Source organism: Dioscorea cayenensis, chromosome 6 (genome assembly GCF_009730915.1).
Source record: "Dioscorea cayenensis subsp. rotundata cultivar TDr96_F1 chromosome 6, TDr96_F1_v2_PseudoChromosome.rev07_lg8_w22 25.fasta, whole genome shotgun sequence".
Taxonomy (NCBI): Eukaryota; Viridiplantae; Streptophyta; class Magnoliopsida; order Dioscoreales; family Dioscoreaceae; genus Dioscorea; species Dioscorea cayenensis.
Genome location: NC_052476.1, coordinates 14,919,238 through 14,940,096, shown reverse-complemented (window position 1 = coordinate 14,940,096; position 20,859 = coordinate 14,919,238). Strand labels below are relative to the sequence as shown.

At 37.9% G+C, this 20,859-nt stretch overlaps 1 protein-coding gene and 1 pseudogene across 1 annotated transcript; one reads left to right on the top strand and one right to left on the bottom strand.

Moving 5' to 3' along the window:
* The first annotated feature begins 1,978 nt into the window (after positions 1-1,978).
* Positions 1,979-8,873, top strand: LOC120263861 (translation initiation factor eIF-2B subunit gamma). The gene is made up of 13 exons (XM_039271834.1): positions 1,979-2,108; positions 2,189-2,284; positions 2,368-2,445; positions 2,572-2,652; positions 2,734-2,944; positions 3,023-3,081; positions 4,918-4,967; positions 5,083-5,170; positions 5,250-5,492; positions 5,580-5,672; positions 6,178-6,282; positions 6,477-6,593; positions 8,482-8,873. Exons 1-13 carry the CDS (start codon positions 2,037-2,039, stop codon positions 8,545-8,547), a joined length of 1,359 nt encoding a protein of 452 aa, XP_039127768.1. The 5' UTR covers positions 1,979-2,036; the 3' UTR covers positions 8,548-8,873.
* A 297-nt stretch (positions 8,874-9,170) lies between these two features.
* Positions 9,171-11,795, bottom strand: LOC120262949 (annotated as a pseudogene).
* Positions 11,796-20,859: the final 9,064 nt, after the last annotated feature.

The following is a 20,859-nucleotide window of genomic DNA, read 5'->3' as shown; positions in this document are numbered from 1 at the left end:
GTTATGATATAGATTTTGGTAGTACTAATGATAGCGAACTGGATAATAATTATGATTCGGAGAATTATGGTATAGATTTTGACCGTGCTAATGACAAAGACTTGGATAAAGACTTCAACAGATATCATAAGTGTGATTCAGAAAGTCATGACATAGATTTTGGTCATGCTTATGATAGAGAATTGGACAGAGAGTTGAACAGATATCACAATTATGATTTAGGGAGTCATGGTATAGATTTTAACCATGTTTATGATAAAGAACTGGACAAAGGCTTTAATAGATATCACAATTTTGATTCTGGGAGTCATGGCAAAGATTTTGGTTGTACTCATGATAGAGAACTGACATATGCTTTAACAAATATCACAATTATGATTCAGGGACTCGTGGTATAGATTTTGGGCTTGCTCATAATAGAGAACTGGACAGAGACTTTAACATATATTACATTTATGATACAGGGAGTCGTGGTATAGTATATATGGTGTGCCAATTATTTTACAAGAGAATCTGACTATTTAAATAATAACCATTTAGATAGTATTATATAAATAAAAAATAATTTTAGAAAATAATGCCACATGTTTTTGTTAAACGTGGCAAAAAAGGTTTAAGGTGTTGTTTGGATCAGCTTATAGCTGACTCAAAAGCACTTAACTTATGAGTTAGTGCTTTTGGTGTTTATGTTTGTGTTTGGATGGGCTTTTTTGGATAAGCTCAAGCTGTGAAATAAGCCCAAATACAGCTTATTTTATAAGTTGCCAAAGACCAGCTTATGGAAATAAGCTGTTTTTGATAAGCTATTTGGTTAAGTGCCATTACTAAAATGCTCTCAGTCAATCCAAAAAATCACATGCTTTTGTATTACTCTAAATTCTATCATCCCTATCTTAAATCAGTCGGACACGCCGCCCGTCCGACTTCCCGAGAGATAAAGCTTTCCTGAACTCGTCGATGATCTCATGATTAGAGGATACTGGGAAAGGAATGGGAACCTCGATAACGTGGCCATCGGCGCGGAAGATGTACGGATGGGCTTCTTGATGGCACTGTAGGCGTAGTGGAGCATGATGACAGCGTCTCTGCGGGAGTAGAAGTCCCTCGAGAAAGCCATGAGACCTTTTAGAGGATGATGGCGGCGGCCGTGGTGGCGTTGTCGACGAGGGATACCTCGTCGACGTCTGATGCATTGATGAGGGCCTGGACCACGCGTCGAGAGCTGAGAAGGGCGGGCTGGAGGTGGTTGAAGTAGAACTCATCGGGCTGGCGGAGGAACAGGAGCTGCCATTGCTTCTGGGCAGCGATGATGGAGGCCGGGTAACTCCTGAAGCTGCCGTTGTTGATTCGAGCCATGCCAAGCTCGTGATGGGCGAGCTCATTGAGAATCTTGACATCAGTGATCATCGGCAAAGGACGTGGCTTCTTTGAGACAGCGACGACTTCGCCGTTTGCTTCGTAAGGGATCAACGCGTAGGGTATGAGGGAGATGGATTCTCTTTCTTTCTCTGTCGCATGGGCCACGACCAATGTCAAGGTTAGAATTTAATAATAATAATAATAATAATAATAATAATAATAATAATAATAATAATGAGAACAACAACAAAAACAACAACAACAACAACAACAATAATAATAATAATAATAATAATAATAATAACATATTTAATAATAATAATAACAATAGTGACAAATATTATTTATTTATTAAGTAAGACATGTGAATAATATATAATTATTGAGTTATTATCATAATTCAGTGAAAGGGCATTTTAGTAATTTGTTACTATAAAAGTACTTTTTGAAATAAACATCTAAATATATTCCAAGGACAATATATATATATATATATAAATCTACACATTTGTAGGGTGGATATGAAAAAGTCCCAAAGTAATCGGGTTCGGGTTTCGAATCCAGCCCGAATCCGAATCCGAATCCGAATCCGAATCCGAATCCGGACACTTGTTGGCTATAAGCCCTGCTCGGCGCCAGAGAGCACCATCGTCGCCACTCTCTCCTGTCGGAGTTTCATGGCCATGGATTTCCAGGTCGTCGTCCTCGCCGGCGGTGCCTCTAAGAACCTTGCTCCTCTCGTCTCCGAGGTGCTCTCCCTTTCCTGCATTCCTTCGCTGAATTAGTCTCATCCATAGCATCTTCACATCGTCTCCGATGATCTTTGCAGGATATCCCTAAGGCGTTGCTCCCCGTCGCCAACCGACCCGTGCTTTCCTACGTCCTCGAGCTCCTTGAGTCCAGTAACCTCAAAGACCTCATTGTGGTGAGTCCCTTTTCTTCCTCTGGTCGTCATCTCCAAATCCGCTGTCTAGGGTTTCTGATTTGTTTCCCAGCTTGGATTTTTAGGTGGTCGAGGGTTCAGATGCTGCTCTTCGCGTTGGCGGATGGATTTCCGGTGCCTACGTTGATCGTCTCCACGTCGAGGTATAGGAGCTTGAAGAAATAGCTCTGATTGTTTTTTATTTGAATTGGACTTTAGACTAGTGCAAACGAGATGCTTGATTGGCAATTTTTGGATGTTCTGTTATGAACTTGCGATGCATTCTTCAGGTTGCTGCAGTGCCTGAGGATATTGGAACTGCTGGCGCATTGCGGGCGGTGGCGCACCATCTCACTGCAAGTGACATTCTGGTATAGTTTCAGACACTTTAGATGGGTTACTTGGAATTAATTATGGATTCTTTGCCCCAGAGAATTGAATTGTTTGCATAGGTTGTTAGTGGTGACCTTGTTACTGATGTGCCTCTGGGGGTGGTGGCTGCGACTCACAGAAGACATGGTGCAGTTGTGACTGCATTGCTGTGTGATACTCCTATTAGTGGAATTTCTGAAACTGGATCGAAGGACAAAGCAAAAAAGCTAGGGCGGTACAATATTGTGGGTTTGGATCCCACCAGGCAATTCTTGCTACTGATTGCATCAGGTTTGCACGCTGAGCCACTCATGCTTGCATGACTGTATGTTATGTACTGCTGTTTGAACTTCTGCAATTTTTTTTCAGGGGCTGAAGTTGAAAAAGATACCCGTGTCCAAAAGAGTATACTTGGAGCTGTTGGCCAGGTATTTGTGAAACTTGAATGGATTTAATACTCTGGAATGCATATTGATATCCCTCTCTTGGTTATAGTTAAACCAAAATATGATTTTTGTTCATTTTTTTTTCATTTTCTTAACGAAATATAAAGGACCATAGGATTTATACCATCTTACATATCCATTTTTGATTACACAGTCTCCAAACTTGTGTACATGACTTATTAAGCATTTGATGGAAATCGTAACCAATCACATGATAATCATTTCTCTTTTGGAGTTTCACAATGAAAAAATTGATCGGAAGTCAGTCAAATAGAGGATGCGTTAGGTGAAAATAATATTGAGGTTATTAAGGTTAAGAAAGTTTATTTCTTCCTCTCATTCCTCCATGGTGTTTGGATATGGAGTGAAAATACGGGAATAACAAGAAAAAGATGTTGGAGTAAAGATTAGGAATAAGGGCTTTTATTTATTTATTGTTTGCATTTTGGCCTTCATTAGATATGATGATATATACTTATCACACGGGAAAAGAACTTCATGAAAATGAATTAGCCACATATGATTGTTGTTAAAATATGAGTGAAAATACGGGAAGAACAAGAGAAAGATGTCGGAAGAAAAATAAGGAATAAGGGTGTTTATTTATTTATTTATTGTTTGTTCTACAATTTACCCTTCATTAGCTATGATGATATATACTTATCACGGGGGAAAACTTCATGGAAATGAATTAGCCACATATGATTATTGTTAAAATACTAATTAATTGAAATACATATATAATCAAGCCATATGAAAATAAACTCTTATTGCTAATAGTGGTACATTTACTTGAGTTCCCACAAAGTAAATCAAGGACTACTGATTTCCCCCTTTGTAACTCATTTTCTCCATTGAAAAGATAAGAGCATAATGGTCAAATTCACCATTCCCCATACTCTGGAATCAGGCAATCCAAGAGTGAGTGAGAACCCCCTTATTTTGGATTAAGTGCCTTCAAGGATAAAGGTCCTCAATGTGGATGAATTTTGAGGAATAAGGGGCTTATCTGCACTTGTCTAAAACTTGGTAAATATGGCCCTTTGCAATTTGAAAATATGCAATTAAGGGATCTAAGATGGCCAGCTAAGCAAAAGTATGCGAATGGGCAGGTCTAGACTTTTGGAGGTCTGTGCAAATTGTAGTGAAGTGCCCGATATGTTGAATTAATGGATAGTTTGTATGGTTTTTCTATAATCTTCATCAAGTTTTTTCTCACAGTTATCAGGTGCCTAAGGTTGCAAATTAAGGAGTTCCAATCTAACTCATGCCTTTTGCTGTCCCTAAGATTGTTTGTCACAACACTAGACATTGTTTTTTTACTTTAGATTATGTGTGCTTTTAAGTAGATGTGGCTAAATGATGCTGTAGAATTGTATCCTTATTAATTACATTTGTTTTCTTGTGCAGGCTTTTTGTTCATTATATATGTGTGCAGTGTCTACAGGCTGCACTATTGTTTTTAGGATTAAAGCCACTGGTAGCCACTAAAGTTCTGGCCATAATTCCTTTTACCCACTAAATAATAATAAAACAAATGTTCATTTCCCCTTGAACTGCGTTAAACTCATTGATTTTAGCCCCTATGACCAATGGGGCAGGTGCCATGACCAGACATTTGCATAAGTCCATGTTGGATGATTAAACAAACAAATTCTGGTAGTTCAGGGGCCTAGATGATTGTTTTTCTTAATATTTTTTATTTTAGGTGCGCAAAACAATCAATGACTCAAAATTTAGGGGCTAATAGTGGCTTTGACTCTTATTTTTACTTTACCAATGTATCTTATCTATGTATTTATTTCATTTTTTTATCAGATGGAGATTCGTGCTGATCTAATGGATGCTCATATGTATGCACTAAAGAGGTTTGTGGCTATTTCTGTTGCTGTTGTTTGAATCTCCTTTCTATGTCTTTAACTATGCCAAGGAATTTCTAATTCAGAAAATGCTTTATTTGATTTGGTAATTCTTGTTTACCAGGAGAGTTCTGCAGGAAGTTTTGGATCAGAAGGATTCATTTCATAGCATTAGGCAGGATGTCTTCCCTTATCTTGTCAGGAGTCAGCTGGTATGTAAAATGTCTCATAGACATGCTTGCGTTGTTACTCTTGTTATGTTAAAATTTATCACCACTCTATAAATGCCAGAGGTCAGAAGTGGCAAAATTTGAAGAAGGTTGGAATAACACAATTACTTCTAAAACTAACCTAATTTGGCTCTCTCAACACCGTGAAATTGCCCCATCTGCTTTTCACAATGGTCATGAATTGGATGCTAATGGTTCACTGTCTGCTCAAAGTACTCATAAATGCTGTGCCTATATTGCTGGCAAAAACAAATATTGTGCTCGTCTAAACTCTATTCAAGCCTTCATTGACATCAATCGCGATGTAAGCATTTTATAAATTTGTATTTATTATTGTTTTATTCTGTTGGATGTTTATGGATCTTTTGAGTAATTACTTGGGCAATTTTAGGTGGTTGGGGAGGCCAGTCACCTTTCTGGTTATTCTTTCTCTGCACAAAACAATGTTGTGCATCCATCAGCAGAACTCGGGTCAAAAACAACTGTGAGTCCTCTGTTACAGTGGAGTCAATTTGTTCATGAACTGCATGTATCTAATTTATTAAAAATGGATTGCAGCATTTTCTCAAGTAAATATTTAGAATAAATCAATGTTACCTATTCTTTATAGATTTTGCCTTTTATTGTAAAAATATCAAAGCTGGTATGCTAAATGACACATAGACAAATTTTGGTTCAATTTTTATACAAATTATTTGTTATTCTATTTTTCTTGCTGCATCTTTAGTTAGCATTTGTTGTGGCCACATGTTGGATATCAGGTTATTTTTTACAATTAACTACAAACCTTTTTTGGTGTGTGTGTGTGTGCGCAATGCATTTTTGCTGATTCATTTTACTATTTGAAGTTTCAGGTGTTACTTTATTGTGATTCCTTGATTTCTCAATTTTTTTTTATTTGTATTTGATTTTGCTCAGTTTGAGAGCATACTCGTTCTTTGTCTATGTGCTGACTTATTTATTTATTTTTTGATGGGATGATCTTTTAGGTTGGGCCACAATGCATGCTTGCAGAAGGTTCAAAATTAGGTGACAAATGTAGTGTCAAACGGTCTGTCATAGGTCGCCACTGCAGAATTGGTTCAAATGTAAAGGTAATTCTACTTTAATGTGCAAGGAAACCTCTATCAGTCAAAATTATTTATTGATTCATGTTGTGATCTTCCAACCACTGACCTTGATTAGTTTATCCCTCGCTATGTGATATCCAATGTGTATGCGTATGCTGAGAACTTTCATGTCCTTTTACCCTTCTTTGGTTTGACTGCTTTTCTATTGGAACCTACAGATTGTAAATACTGTTGTGATGAATCATGTCACAATTGAAGATGGTTGTTTGGTTCAAGGTTCCATCATTTGCAGTAATGTCCACCTTCAAGAGCGTTGTGTGCTAAAGGACTGTCAGGTATTCTCTCTTCTATATATAAAAAAAAAATTTATTACCAATTAAATGCCAATAAACATTGATGTATCTTGTGTAAGTCACATCACCAGAGTAATCACAATTCAAAGTACAGAAGAAAAGGATTAAAGCCATTAGTGACCCTAAAATTCGGCCATTGTTCATTTGGCTGTTAAGTAAAAATAAAAAAATAAAAATAATCATTTTGGCCTCTAAATTACACAAATTTGTTTTAGGATCAAAACAACAAATTTGTGTAGTTTATGTCCAAAAATGTACAATTTTTTCTTCAAAAACAATGTTCCAAACTTTGGAGACCACTATTGTGATTTTTAACACAAAATTAAGGAAGGGGGAAAAAATTAAAGAACTGAATAAATGACTAACAGAAAAGAATACAATTCGACTGTCTTAACCACAAATACCCTCAATACTTATTCCAATTCCTCTTGCTGCTGGTTGCTTCTCTGAACTCACCTATCACACTCCTGTGTCCTCTTAATTCATTCCTTTCAGTAGGAAAATAGTGTGCTTTTATATTCTTGAACATCACTAATGAATGCTTCCTGCTCACCCTTCTATTCATTGTTGTTATTAATTATCAGATTAATGTGAGCGACAATCCTACTCTTTCTTATCTACAGTTGCATCTCTTACAGGAAGCATGCCGCTCTTATATCGTCAATTGTATTAGGAATAGTTATGAGACCTAATATGAAGTTTGTGAACTGTGAAACCATCTAATGGAATAACCTTATTTTCTTTTCTAAATCAAGTTTCCAAAGTAAAATTAGATAAAGGATCTGGCACCTAATACTACTTGAACAAAGACCTGATGCCATGAGTTCTCTACAGAAATCATCCTTTTCTTTGCATTCTGGACTTCCCCTGAAGTTTCATTTGTCTAATCATCCCTTGCTGCCTCTGAAAGTATGATAAAGTCCTATATAAATTTGTGATGATCTGTAAATAAAGATGTGATCTTCCTCCTGAGGCCAACTCCAAATGTACATTCAAGAAACCAACCTTGAATTTGCCTAAACTATGAGCACTCATAATTTGCTAGAGCAAATAAGTTCTTATTCTTACTACATCCGCTACATCTGTTCAAATTAGTGTCTTTTGTGCTTTAATTCCAACTTGATCAGCACAATTGGTTATATTCACTTCCATGATAGGGGTTAACCTCAATGAAATATCCTGCTCTAATTCCAAATCATAATTCTTATCCTTACCCAACCAAACATTGAACATGAGGTTTACTAGAAGATTTTAAGCATGAGGAGAATGAAGAAGCTTTGAGGGTATGTTTTGATTCAAAGCAGAGAAGAATAAAAGAAACGAAAACAATGGAAACAATTGGTAGAAAAGAAATTTTGTTGACACATTTTTCTTTCATGTGTTTATCAATTTCATCTTTTAAAACAAAGTAAAAGAAAATTGATTTTCCTTTTTTTTTCCCCTCTGTTTTTTCCTCAAGTCCTCCATTCAGACACACCTGTGTGCTTGTTTCAACGTAGAAATTATGTGCAAGAGAAAGAAAAGGAATCGAGAAAGTTTGATCTTTCTCATCATTTCACTTAATCATTTCCTTTATATTTTTTTTTTTTTCTTTTCTTTGTCCTCTATTTGTGTTCTGTCGGAAACACCAACGGATGATGTGCATTTGACTTTGTTTGGTTGTATATGATACACAAATGGAAACTGCATGTGCTTCTGCCACCACTCTTCCAAGCTTCCTTTAATATTGTTTTTCTGGCTCACTCAGCTGCTAATTGACATAATTCATTGCTCCTGGCTTTTAAGCCAAATTATATATAAATTCTGCTAATATTTTATTTCTTGTTGAAACTACTTTCATCTTTCTATATACATCTACTTCTACTTCCAGGTTGGAGCAGGCTATGTTGTCACATCTGGTGGTGAGCACAAGTCGGAATCTCTTGCAAAAAGATAAAAATAAAAAACCAAAGACAAAGTTACATCATTGCAAGTTAGGGCGCTTGAAATATTTATTTTCCTCTAATATAAAGTAGAATTTAAGCTCAATGCATGTATTATGATCGTCGATTTGGTATTAGTTGTGCCTATTTAATAACAGAACCCTTGTTCTGTATTCATTTGATAAGAGCCAGAGATTTTGTTCCTCCAATCATATCCACCTGTGTCATGTTTCCACTTGTAATTTCTTCCCCTGAAGGATGCTTTTATTGCTCTTGGTAGAGTAATAATCAGTCTTAATCATTTTACTAAATTAAAAATTTGTGACCTTTTTTCCTTACATTGAATTTTTGTTGTTGTATAAGCATTTGACAAATTGGTTAATGTCTGCTTTTGTGATCTTAGTATCTCCATTGTTAATTCACCAAGATGACCGACAATGATGCTCAAAGTTTTGGAATTACATCTTCCTGGCTTTTGTATCTTTTTGCTTTTGTATATTACTTCTTCTTAGCCTTTGTATCTATTTGAGCAATTTTTATGAAAACGATGGTATGGTGAAAACTTGAAGTACGCAGACCTTGAAGACCTATCGTGACCAAAAGATTTGAGCAGCAGCAACAATAACAATGATCCCAAATTAACTTCTCAACAACAGTCATACACACTGACATTACACACATTGCATCAACTACAATACAAATACTCCATTTATCTTATTATTTATTTCACACAGTAACAATATTACCTTCACTTATCATCAATGTTTTAATAACCGGACCGGTTGTCGAACCGGTTAAGCAACCGGTTCCTGTCCAACCGGTTGAACCGGTTGAACCGGCCGGTTCAACCGGATTTAATTTTTTCAAATAAATAAATATTTAAAAATTTAAAAAACATTAAAAATAAGTAAAAAATAATTTCAAAAATAAAGAAAAAATAATAAAAAAAGATACAAAAATTACATATTGCAAATTTAAATTACCTTTATAAAAGTCATAAAAGTTTTTAACTTTACATAAAATTAAAAATTTTCAAAAATACAAATATACAAAAATACAACTATACAACAAATATTGAAAAATAAAGAATTAAATAAAATATAAGTCTACAAGTATACAACAACAACAATAATGATTAAAAAAATTAAAAACCAAACCGTTCAAATATTTGGTTTAACACTTTAACTTTAATGAGTTTAATTATTGATTAGTGTAAAATTATAAGTTAATTATAATAAATTAATAATAATAAATTATAATATATTGATATTTTTTATGCATCTTGTTTTTTATTTTTTTGACTTTTTTGTCTTTTTAAAATTTGGACGGAGTTAATTAGTTTATTAACTTGATATAAGTTTTTAATTATAAAATAAATTAATTAAATTAATTAATTAAATTATTAATTAACCGGTCCGGTCCAACCGGTTCACCGGTTCACCGGTTGAACCGGTTGAACCGGCCGGTCCGGTTCTTTTGTAGTATATATTACTAACCGGTCCGGTTTACCGGCCGGTTCCCGATTGAACCGGTTAAACCGGCCGGTCCGGTCCGGTTTTTAAATCATTGCTTATCATGCCCTTCTTTTATCCTGAACAGGCAAACCATTTGCCATCCTGAGAGTCAATGAAAGCTCATGCTCTGGAACTCTTCCCTTCTCCAACAAAACATTAACCCTGAACTCCTCAAGCACACTTGCAGCCACAGCCTTCATCTGTATATAAGCCATATACTTCCCCAGACACATCCTTGGCCCTGCATGAAAAATGGGATACCTGAATGGAGTCTCTGGCCGGAAAACCCCCCAATCCTCCCCCCATATCTCCTTCAACCTCCCCATAGCATAAACACTGAACACCACAAACCATCCCTTCCCTACAAAGCTCCCATCTGGCAATATATCATCTTCTCTGCATTCCACCGTGTTCATCGCCACTGGAGGATACAGCCTCATCGACTCCGTCAGGGCCGCATGCAGATACTGCATCTCTCTCAGATTCTTGTACAGTTGCTTATCTCTAACCTCCTCTACTTACTTCAGTATCTTCTCTTCCACCTCCGGTGCCGACGACAACAACCAGAAGAACCAACTTAATGCTGAGGAGACCATATCCCTCCCCGTCAACACGTAGCCTATCAGCACATCTCTGAGAAACTCATCACTGGTCTCTTTCTCTGACTCAGAGTGAGACAAGATATCAAGATCACTATTGAGTTTGAGCTCCTTTCTCTTACGTATCATCTTCATTGCAAAATCATGCACAATGGCCACACTCTTTCACAGCTTTTTCTCATATCCAATGTCCAGCTTCTTCATCGTCGTCCAAGTGAATGGAAACACATTCATGGCACGCACCATTGTCAGTCTCTGTGCATCTCCAAATGCTTTCTTGGCCTTTTTAGACATGATCATCTTCTCCTCCTCCTCCTTTTCTATACTTAGACATGCAGGATCTTCATTGAAAGCAAGCTTGCAAGTAGTATCAAACCCAAAGCATTCCAATATGTCCTGCAAGTCCAAAACTTCATCTCTTCCCTCTGCTCTCCTCAACAGTGGCAGCAACCTGTTCTCAATCCCCCACTGCACTGTATCCACAACAGCATCCTTTAATGACTTTTTGTTGAACTCAATGCTTGCTGGTTTCCTCTGATGCTTCCATTGCTCATCATCAGAGCTAAAGATCCCTTGGCCAAGAAAGTCGCTAAGCATAGTGGTTGTAAACTGGCCTTCGGGGTAATTGACGAAGTTGGTTTTAATTAAGTGTTCTACGTTCAAAGGGTTGGCAGTGATGATGCCATGAGCTAGGAAAGGATTTTGGAACCCATGGTGTGGGTAGGGTCTGAAAGGATGATCTCGTTGTCCAGTCAAGGTATCTGTGACGGTTCTTGATGAATTGAGGACATGGCCAATCAATAGGTAAGGTTTGAGTGCTTGAGAAGTTGGTTTTTTTGTTGAGAAGCAGCTGAGTGCTAAGAGGAAGGTGAGGAGAGGGAGGAGAGGGAGAAGGATGAAGAAGAAGGTGGAGGAGAAGGTGATGAGATCCATTGTTGATGGCTAGCCAGCTTGGTTTAGTTTCTTGATTTGAAGCAATGCATATTATAGACTTTATATTTCAATAATTGAATGAATACCTGTGTAGCGCTTAATGTGGCGGTTAGGGTTTCTCTTGATAAAAATCAGCTGAAAGAAGCAGAGGAAAAGTTGAGGAAGAGAAGGGAAAAGGGTTTAGAAAGGGGAAAAGAGACAGAGAGAGAAAGAGAGAACAAGAAAGGTGAATGGTTATTCTCTCATTTGATATGTATATATATGTATATCCTTTTAGGAATAACAACCTCTTACAAAGGTGCTTTGTGTTCCATGCTATGAAATACTATCAGTTAAGATTTACAATTATTAGACATTGATTATGAGATAATCCTCTAGTAATCAACCCGCAATAAAATCATCAAACTACGTAACAGCTGTCACTTTCTAGTTGCTCCTCCTCAGCCTACTTGTCTCTTGACCATTGATCCTTTCTTCTTGACCCTTATCGTTATATTAGCCATCCCTTCGGAATTTGACTTGTCCTCAATTCTAAAATGAGAAAAATTTTGGCGCAGCTCCTGAGCAGTGACCTAAGTAGCATCGGCAGCCGAATGATTCTCCCATTGCACTAGGTATTGCCTGACTGGATGCCCTCACAGTAAGATCAAACGGGAATGTAGGATAGCCAATGGTTGGAAGACCGGTTGATTCTCCTTGAACTCGCTCGGAAGTGGAAGGTGCTGGACTGTGGGATCGCCACGCCAAAGTTTGAACTTGGAGATGTGAAATGTGCAACTGAGTCGAGTCTGGAAGTTCAAGACGGTAGGCAACTGAACCAATTCACTCAAGAATTTAGAAAGGCCAAAGAAACGCTTGGAAAGCTTATGGGAAGGTTGTTAAGTGAGCGACTGTTGACGATAGGGCTGAAGTTTTACAAATACCCAGTCATCAACGTGGAAAGTAGCATCCGTTCGCCTGCCGTTAACTTGATTCTTCATGTGCTATTGGGAACGGCTGAGGTTTTCTCTGAGAGCAGCTATAAGTCTAGTTCGATCAGAGAGAAGACTGTGAATGGCTTCCACAGTATTGTCTGTTCCCACATAGTCCATTAAGGTTGGTGGTGTGCGGCCGTAGACTGCTTCATATGGCGACATTTGAATGGCAAAATGCCAAGTTGTGTTGTATTGCCATTCAGCCCAGGCGAGGAGGTGATACCATTGCTTTAGATGGTTGCCGGCGAAGCAACGGAGATAATCCTCAAGGTACCGGTTAAGGATCTCTGTTTGCCCATCTGATTGCTGATGATAGGCGCTACTCATCGAGAGTTGGGTTCCCTGCAATCGGAATAATTCTCTCCAGAATTGGCTCATAAATAAGGGATCTCTGTTGGATATCAGCGAAACTGGGACACCGTATAGCTGGATAATATCTCGCACGAATACCTCAGTGACCTGAAGAGCTGTAAATTGATAAAGCAACCCAGAGAAGTGGGCTTGTTTGGATAGCCGATCCACCACAACCAACATAACTGTTTTGCCAGCAGAATTTGGGAGGTGTGTGATGAAATCAAGTGCGAGGGACTTCTAGATTTTGCCCGGAATAGAAAAGAGGTTGTAATATGCCCTACGGAGCTCTATTAAATGGCTTCACCGTTTAATGGACCCGGCAAGCCGCTGCGAACTCTTGCATCTGCTATTTGAGTGAAGGCCAAAAAAAGGTATCTGCAATACGGTGATAAGTCCGACGGGCACCTGCGTGACCTCTCACCGGCGTATTATGGAACTCAGAGATCAACAGATACTGCAGTGGACCATTAGAGGGAACCGTGATACGCCCTTTGAATAGTACGACTTGATCCATGATAGTATAATCTGGATACTGAGAAGGATGTTGCCGAATGGAATGCATCAAAGAAGTCAATGTAGTATCATCTTGGTAAGCACGTTGCTGGGCTTGCCATACTTCTGGAGAGTGCAAGTAACAACAAGAATTACCAATTGAGGTGTCTCATCCTCGTGTAGTCGTGATAAAGCATTGACTGGCCTGTTAGTTGCCGAGGGTTTGTAAACAATATCAAATTCAAAGCCCAGAAGTTTAGTGAGTCATTTATGCTGCTCGGGTGTTTGAATATTCTGGTGCATAAGAGAGCGTAAGCTCTGATGGTTAGTGTAAATGATGAAGTGGCTGCCTAACAGATATTGACGTCGACGCCACACGGCCTTAGTGAGAGCATACATCTCACGGCTGTAGGCTGATGTTGCTCGAAGCCGGGGGGGGAAGGGTTGAGAGCCTTACTAAAGTAAGCAAGAGGGTGTTGATCTTGCAATAAGATTGCTCCAATACCGGTCGATGATGCATCGGTTTAAATTTCAAAGGGACGATCAAACCGGGGCAACTGAAGAACTGGCGTTGAGGTAAGGGCTTGTTTGAGAGCTTCAAACGCGGTCGTGGCTACGGGTGTCCAAACAAAAGCTTGTTTCCGGAGTAATTCAGTTAATGGTGCTACCAAACACACATATTGTGGAACAAAATGGCTGTAATAGCCTGTCAGACCCAAGAAACCTAGAAATTGGCACAATGTGGATGGAAGTGGCTAGTTTTGTACCACCTAAACTTTATCAGGTTCCACTACAACGGTCTCATTGGAAATCCAGTGTCCCGGATCTCCCAAACTTGTGCAGCCAAATGCACACTTACTAAATTTGGCCGAGATGGTGCTGGAGAAATATAGTGAACACTGCTTCAAGATGCCACAGATACCCCAAACTCGTGCAGCCAAATGCACACTTACTAAATTTGGCCGAGAGATGGTGCTGGCGAAACATAGTGAACACTACTTCAAGATTCTCCAGATGGTCGGCCCATGAGGCACTGTAAATAAGCACATCATCAAAAAAACCAGGACGAATTGCTGCAACACCTAACAAAACATTGCATTCATCAAAGCCTGAAACGTTGAGGGGGCATTCGACAGGCCACAGGGCATTAAGAGAAATTCGTAATGCCCTTCATGGATGCGAAATGTTATCTTCTCGATGTCCTCTGAGTAGATGCGAACCTGGTGATAGATTAAACATAGGTCCATCTTCGAAATGACTTGGGCGCCGGCGAGCTCATCAAATAACTCTTCGACGGTCGGAATAGGAAACGGTCCTGCACGGTCACGACGTTGAGGGCGCGATAATCAAAACAAAATCTCCACGACCCGATCTTCTTCTTCACCAGGATCACCAAAGAAGAGAAAGGGCTGGTGCTCGACCGGATGATGCCTTGTTTAAACATGTCACCAACTAGATGCTCGATCTCCGTCTTCTGGAAATACGGGTAGGGGTAGGGCCGTACATTACCGGTGATGTATTGGTCTTCAGTGGAATGCGATGATTGAACGACCGCGCAGGTGGAAGTCCTATAGGAGTGGAGAAAATATCAGTATAATTTTGCAATAATTGGTGAAGACGGTCAACGAAGACCATAAGAGGAGAAGCTTCAATAGTCTCGGGAGACCAAGATTGCGGCCCAATATCCGCAGTCAAAGAGACTATGAGGTGAAAGTATTGACTGCCAGTTTGACCTAGGGTGTCGCTACGTAAGGCTGTTGGTGATACAATATCCACGCGTGTGGTGGGCATGCCACGCAGACGTACGCGAGCTCTGTGGTGGTCAAACTCCATCCAGAGATTTTTATAATCAAACAGTGTAGGCCCTCGTCATGCTGACCAGTGAATCCTAGGACGACGTCAGTGCCAAATACTGGTAGGAGCAAGAGATTGACCGTAAATAAAGCATCACCTAACTTCAATGGAACCTTCACACAATCACATCCACATCGCAGTTGCTCACCGCTACCGACCGTGACAGTGAGATGAGGAGTAACGTGGGTAGTCAAACCCAGGTGTGATGCTAATCGGGATTGAAGGAAATTGTTAGTGGATCCTCCATCAATCAGCATAATGACGCCCTTGCCATTAATTTTTCCAGCGATTTTCAAGGTCGATGGAACCAGGGCTCCCGTGAGAGCGTGGAATGAAATACTGGGCGACTTTCCATCAAGGGCTCTGCCGGGGGTAAGTCCATGGGAACCTCCAAGGGAATTGGGTCAGGTTCTAATATTTCACCCTAGAACTCGGCTTCATCATCAACAAGAAGACAAATTGTGGGGGATTGTAGCAATGGCCCCGAGTGAATGGTGAATCACAGTTGAAGCATAAGCCGCGTTACCGCCTTGCCACCATCTTGGTCGGTGTGAGTTTCTTGATGGGAATCACAGGTTGTGGAGCTGGGGGGCGCGGTGCCTCTGGAGGCAGAAGGCAAACATTGCCCATATTAAGAGGTCTAAAAGGCAAGCGCGGTGAACCTGACGTTGTTCGCGCCATGTTGCATTTATCCTCAATGATTTTAGCTAATCCCATTGTATCCGCCAACGTCTCCGGTTGTAAGATGTACAACTTGCGTTGTATATCATCTCTCAAACTAGAGAGGAAGTGGTTTAACAAACTACTGGGTCTCAACCCGATATTCCTTGTAGATAAACATTCAAACTTTGACATGTAAATAGTGATAGACGAGTGTTGCTTGAGTTTATAAAGACAAGCTTCATGATTGACATATTTGGATGGCCCGAATCATATTTCCACTAAACGGACAAACGCGCTCCACGTCAACTGTTCGGTGGCAAAGAGCCGATGGTACCACTGCAGAGCTGCCCCCGTCATATAGAAGGCAGCCATCAATATCTTCTGGTCTTCAGGAGTAGCATGATGGGCAAAGAAGTGTTCAATCTGGAAAATCAAAGAGAGAACGTTCTCACCTGGGAAGAGTGGGTCTCCAACTTAGGAAGACGAGCCCAGGTTTGCGATGGATGGCCTGCTTGGGTTGTGGCTGACATATGGTGGGGAAATCCCGTTCCTGGAAAAACAGGGATGATGGTAGTAAGGGTGGTGAAGGTCCCCTCTCCATCTTAGACGGCTTGAATATCATGTCGGTCATCACTATTTGCAGAGTGGCTAAAGACTTTTGAATAGTGTCAAAGAGCTCAGCATGTTGTTGAACCGAGCAACAGAGATCCTCCATCTTGGCGAGCAAGGAGTCATGACGCTCATTGAGAAGATGGATGTGGTCTTCTATGGCGCGAGATCGCGTCGTCATACCTTTTGTCATGGGAGCGGGAATTAATGAAAGCACTAGTGTAGCGCCTGGTTTGGCGGCTAGGATTTCTCTTGATAAAAATCAGCTGAAAGAGTAGAGGAAAAGTTGAGGAAGAGAGGGAAAAGGGTTTAGACAGGGGAAAGAGACAGAGAAAGAGAAAGAGAAAGAGAGGAAGGAGAGAGAGAGAGAGAAAAAAAAAGGTGAATGATAGGCTAGGTGCGTGCTCATTCTCTCATTTGATATATATATATATATATATATATCGTTTTAGGAATAACAACCTATTACAAAGGTGCCTTGTACTCCACGCTATAAAATACTAATGGTTAAAGTTTACAATCATTGATTACGAGATAATCCTCTGGTAATTAACTCACAATAAAATTATCAAACTGTATAACAGCTGTCACCTTCCGGTTGCTCCTCCTCAGCCTGCTTATCTCTTGACCATTGATCGTCTCTTTTTACCCTTGACCGTTACAGCCTGTGATCTCTTTGATGTCTGACTGCACTGATTAATGAGAGTAGGTGACAATATGTACAACAATCTTGTTTATTGATACTACTGTTCATTTTTGTCTATCACCTGATTTGTTCTTTCGAATGAATTATTTTCATAATTATAATTCTGATGGACGGTCAGATTTAGTAGGGGTTTTGCCACATATGAATTATTTTCATATTTTATTCTGACCTTGGAATTAACCACTTGTCAAGGTGTCATGTGGCGATTTAAAGCTTTATGCAAGATTAGATTTGTTTGATGGGAATTTTTTGGTGGGATGCGGATGGACGCGAATCCCTCAATATGTTTACTCTTGCTTTTGGTGATTATTTTTTTAGGATGCGGATAAGTTGTGAATAAGTGTAGAGTTATCTCTCAATATATATACACATATACTCTCACTTGTGATAAATTAAGATTTGAATTTGATTATTTGAATATTTTATATAGAAGATTTGATATTAATAGAACAAAAAATTATTGATTTTTTATTTATTTATTTTTAAAATAGTTTTCTTTTTAATGTTTATTTTTTATAGGTTTTTAAAAGGGGAATTTTGTTAAATTAGTTTGTGGATTGCTTTTTTATTAATTTAGAATTTGTGATTTAAATTATAATATTTTATATTATGTAATCTACATAATTTACAAAAAAAAAATGCAAAAATATGTATTAATAAAAATCATTTAGACCTATTTGTATAGAATTTAAAAATCATTTATATTTAAATGTATACTAGAATGATTCTTAATTTGTATGTGTTTAAAAAATATGAATAAAAACAAAAAAATATATATTTAATTTAAATTAATAGAATTAAGCCTGTATTAAAATATTATAATTCAAATTAAAAATCCCAAATTAATAAAAAGTCAAATACAGTTAGTCGACAAAAATTTCTCATTTTAAAAATGTCAAACAATCACTGTGTTTTAATTTTTTATTTAATTCCTTAATTGTTTTTTTAAAATATGTTGTATGATCCAAAATATACCACAATCCACTTGCGCATTTACGTCGATTGAAAAATAAAATAATAATATATTTCAAATTGTAACCACGCACTGCTCTTGGTGGAATGTCTTGTTATGCTTTTGGTGGAACCTCTCTTTCTGAACCAACCACGCACTAATTACGCACTGATTTTATAGATATCATTATTTTATTTAGTAAAAAAAATCATTATTTTATTAAACAAATTTGGGAAAAAGACTCTGATGCCAATTATATTCACCTGGTTGTATTTGTTATTGGTGTTCTCCTAACTTTTATTCCTGCAATCATTGACACTTTGTTTGGAACAAATAGATATATTTATTTTTTTTATAACTAGACTGATTTTTTATGACTACTTAATCTCTAATTTTTCTAGATACTAATCTTTCAATGTGAGTCAAGCATTGATTATCTATGGTGGATCTTGATGAATTGGAGGAGAAGGTGATGAGATCCATTATTGATGGTTAGCTTGGATTATTTTCTTGGTTTGAAGCAATGCATATTATAGAGTTTATATATCAATAATTGAATGAATGCATGTAATCTCTTTGATCTCTGTTGGTATTACTGTTCATTTTATCTTCCACCTCATGTGGTCTTTCCAATGAATTATTTTTATATTTATAATAATTCTGATGGATGGTCAGGTTTAGCAACTTAGGAGTCGCCCCATGAATTATTTTGATATCTGGAACTGACCACATGTCAAGGTGTCATGAGGAGATTCGCTTCTTCATGCAAACTAAGATTTGCTTTAGACTTCTTGGCTGATTTCTTCCTAGAGTAGTTTGCTTCTCAATGTTTATTTAATATTTTATGTGTTTTTAAAATGTTTAAAATGATTACTGTTGTAAACTTCTTTTTGTCTACTGTCTTAATCTCTATTTTTTTTAAATATCTAATGGGTTTGTCATGTATGATCCAAAAATATATTATTATTTTATTTTTTAACTTAAAATGAATTTTAAAAATCTGTTCAATTAATTTATTACAATATACCATAATCCACTTGCACATTCATGTTGATTGAAAAATAAAATAGTAATATATTTCAAATGGTATGTCAAAAAACCATCTGAAGAATTTGAAAGCACATATGCCAAGTAAAAATTATATATACACACACACACGTTATATTAAATATTTTAAAAATTCAAAATAAAATAAAAAAAATAATAAATTACAGATTTCAAAACCATTATATTTAAGTGGATGTTGTTTTTTTACCTCACTTTCGGAACCAATCACGCACTGATTTTGGATATCATTATTTCATTCAACAAATTTTGGGGAAAAGGCCCAGTTGCAAATAGTACCTAATCATATTCACCTGCTTGTATTTAATATGGGTGTTCCTCTAACTTCTATCCATGCGATACAGGGACGGAGCTAGGGTGGGCGAAGGGGCCATGACCCCATGGTTTTGATTATTAATTTTTAAATATATATATAGGTTTTGATTATTATTTTTTAATTATATATATATATATATGTAATACTATATACAAATTAAGCTATATATATACTTTCAAAAGAAAAAAACAATCAAGACGGAAGATTTGGAAAATGTGTGGGTATAATTATAAATGTTAATGAGAAAATTATGGCAATTAGATAACTAAATGGACATTGATATTACTAAAGTAGGATTGACAGACTAGAAGATAGCCCCTTCACCTCTCGAGCAAAATGTCCGTCTTTCCCTTTTTGATGGTATACATTTGGCAGATCCCACACTCTATCAAATCTTGGTAGGGAGTCTTATTTATCTAATAGTTATTTGTCCAGATATTGCTTATGCTATCCATTTAGTTAGTTAGTTTCTCTTTTCTCCTCGATCTACTCATTTTGCTGCAGTTCTTCGTATTCTCATATATGTAAAGGGTACTGTTAGTGCAACCACACTATTTAAATTGGCATGATTTGACATCAAGGCAGATGACGTGGCAACCATGGTGATAAGGCATAATTGATGACGTGGCAAGCATGGTGACATGGCATGGAGACTTGGAGTGCAAGCCAAATATCTTGAAGATCATGGTGGAGTTATTTTTGGCAATGCATTTGAAGACAAGATCATATCAAGACCATATTTAGAGAGATATGATTGGAGACTAAATATGGTGGAGCTTAATTAAAAAAATATCTATTCATGGTATGAATGAAGGAGATATGATTTGAAGAATCCTTGAAGATATGATGAAGATTGATTGAAGTTCATTGAAGGCAAGATTTGAGGACCAAACTTGGGTGAATTGAAGATCAAGTTTGGAGAATCTTTGAAGACCAAATTTAGGTGGATTGAAGACTAAGTTTGGCAAGTTTCGTGAAGACGACAAGGACGTCGCGCCCTTGCGAGGGGACTGCGTGATGAGGAACTAAGGAGGTAGGCTAGTTGCCGGCAGTCGGGATCGGGAGATTTGGGCTGCATCGACTCGGACTAAGCATGACCGGAGGTTGATGGGAGGTCGTCCCGCAACGTAACTCGGAACTTAGTCAAGTCGGCTCAGCGAGCCATGTTGCAAACTTATGTTACAACAGGGAGTTCGCAACAGCCTAATTTTTAGCGCTTTTTTAAATTAGTAGCCATGAGATTCTAAAAAGTGGTATGTACTATATTTGGGACGTTGAGGCGTCTATATAAGCTA

Coding starts and splice junctions, on each gene's coding strand:
- LOC120263861 (XM_039271834.1), top strand. CDS start 2,037: ATGGCCATGGATTTCCAGGTCGTCGTCCTCGCCGGCGGTGCCTCTAAG. Junction 2,945..3,022: donor CTTGCTACTGATTGCATCAG/GTTTGCACGCTG, acceptor ATTTTTTTTCAG/GGGCTGAAGTTGAAAAAGAT. Junction 5,171..5,249: donor ATCTTGTCAGGAGTCAGCTG/GTATGTAAAATG, acceptor TATAAATGCCAG/AGGTCAGAAGTGGCAAAATT.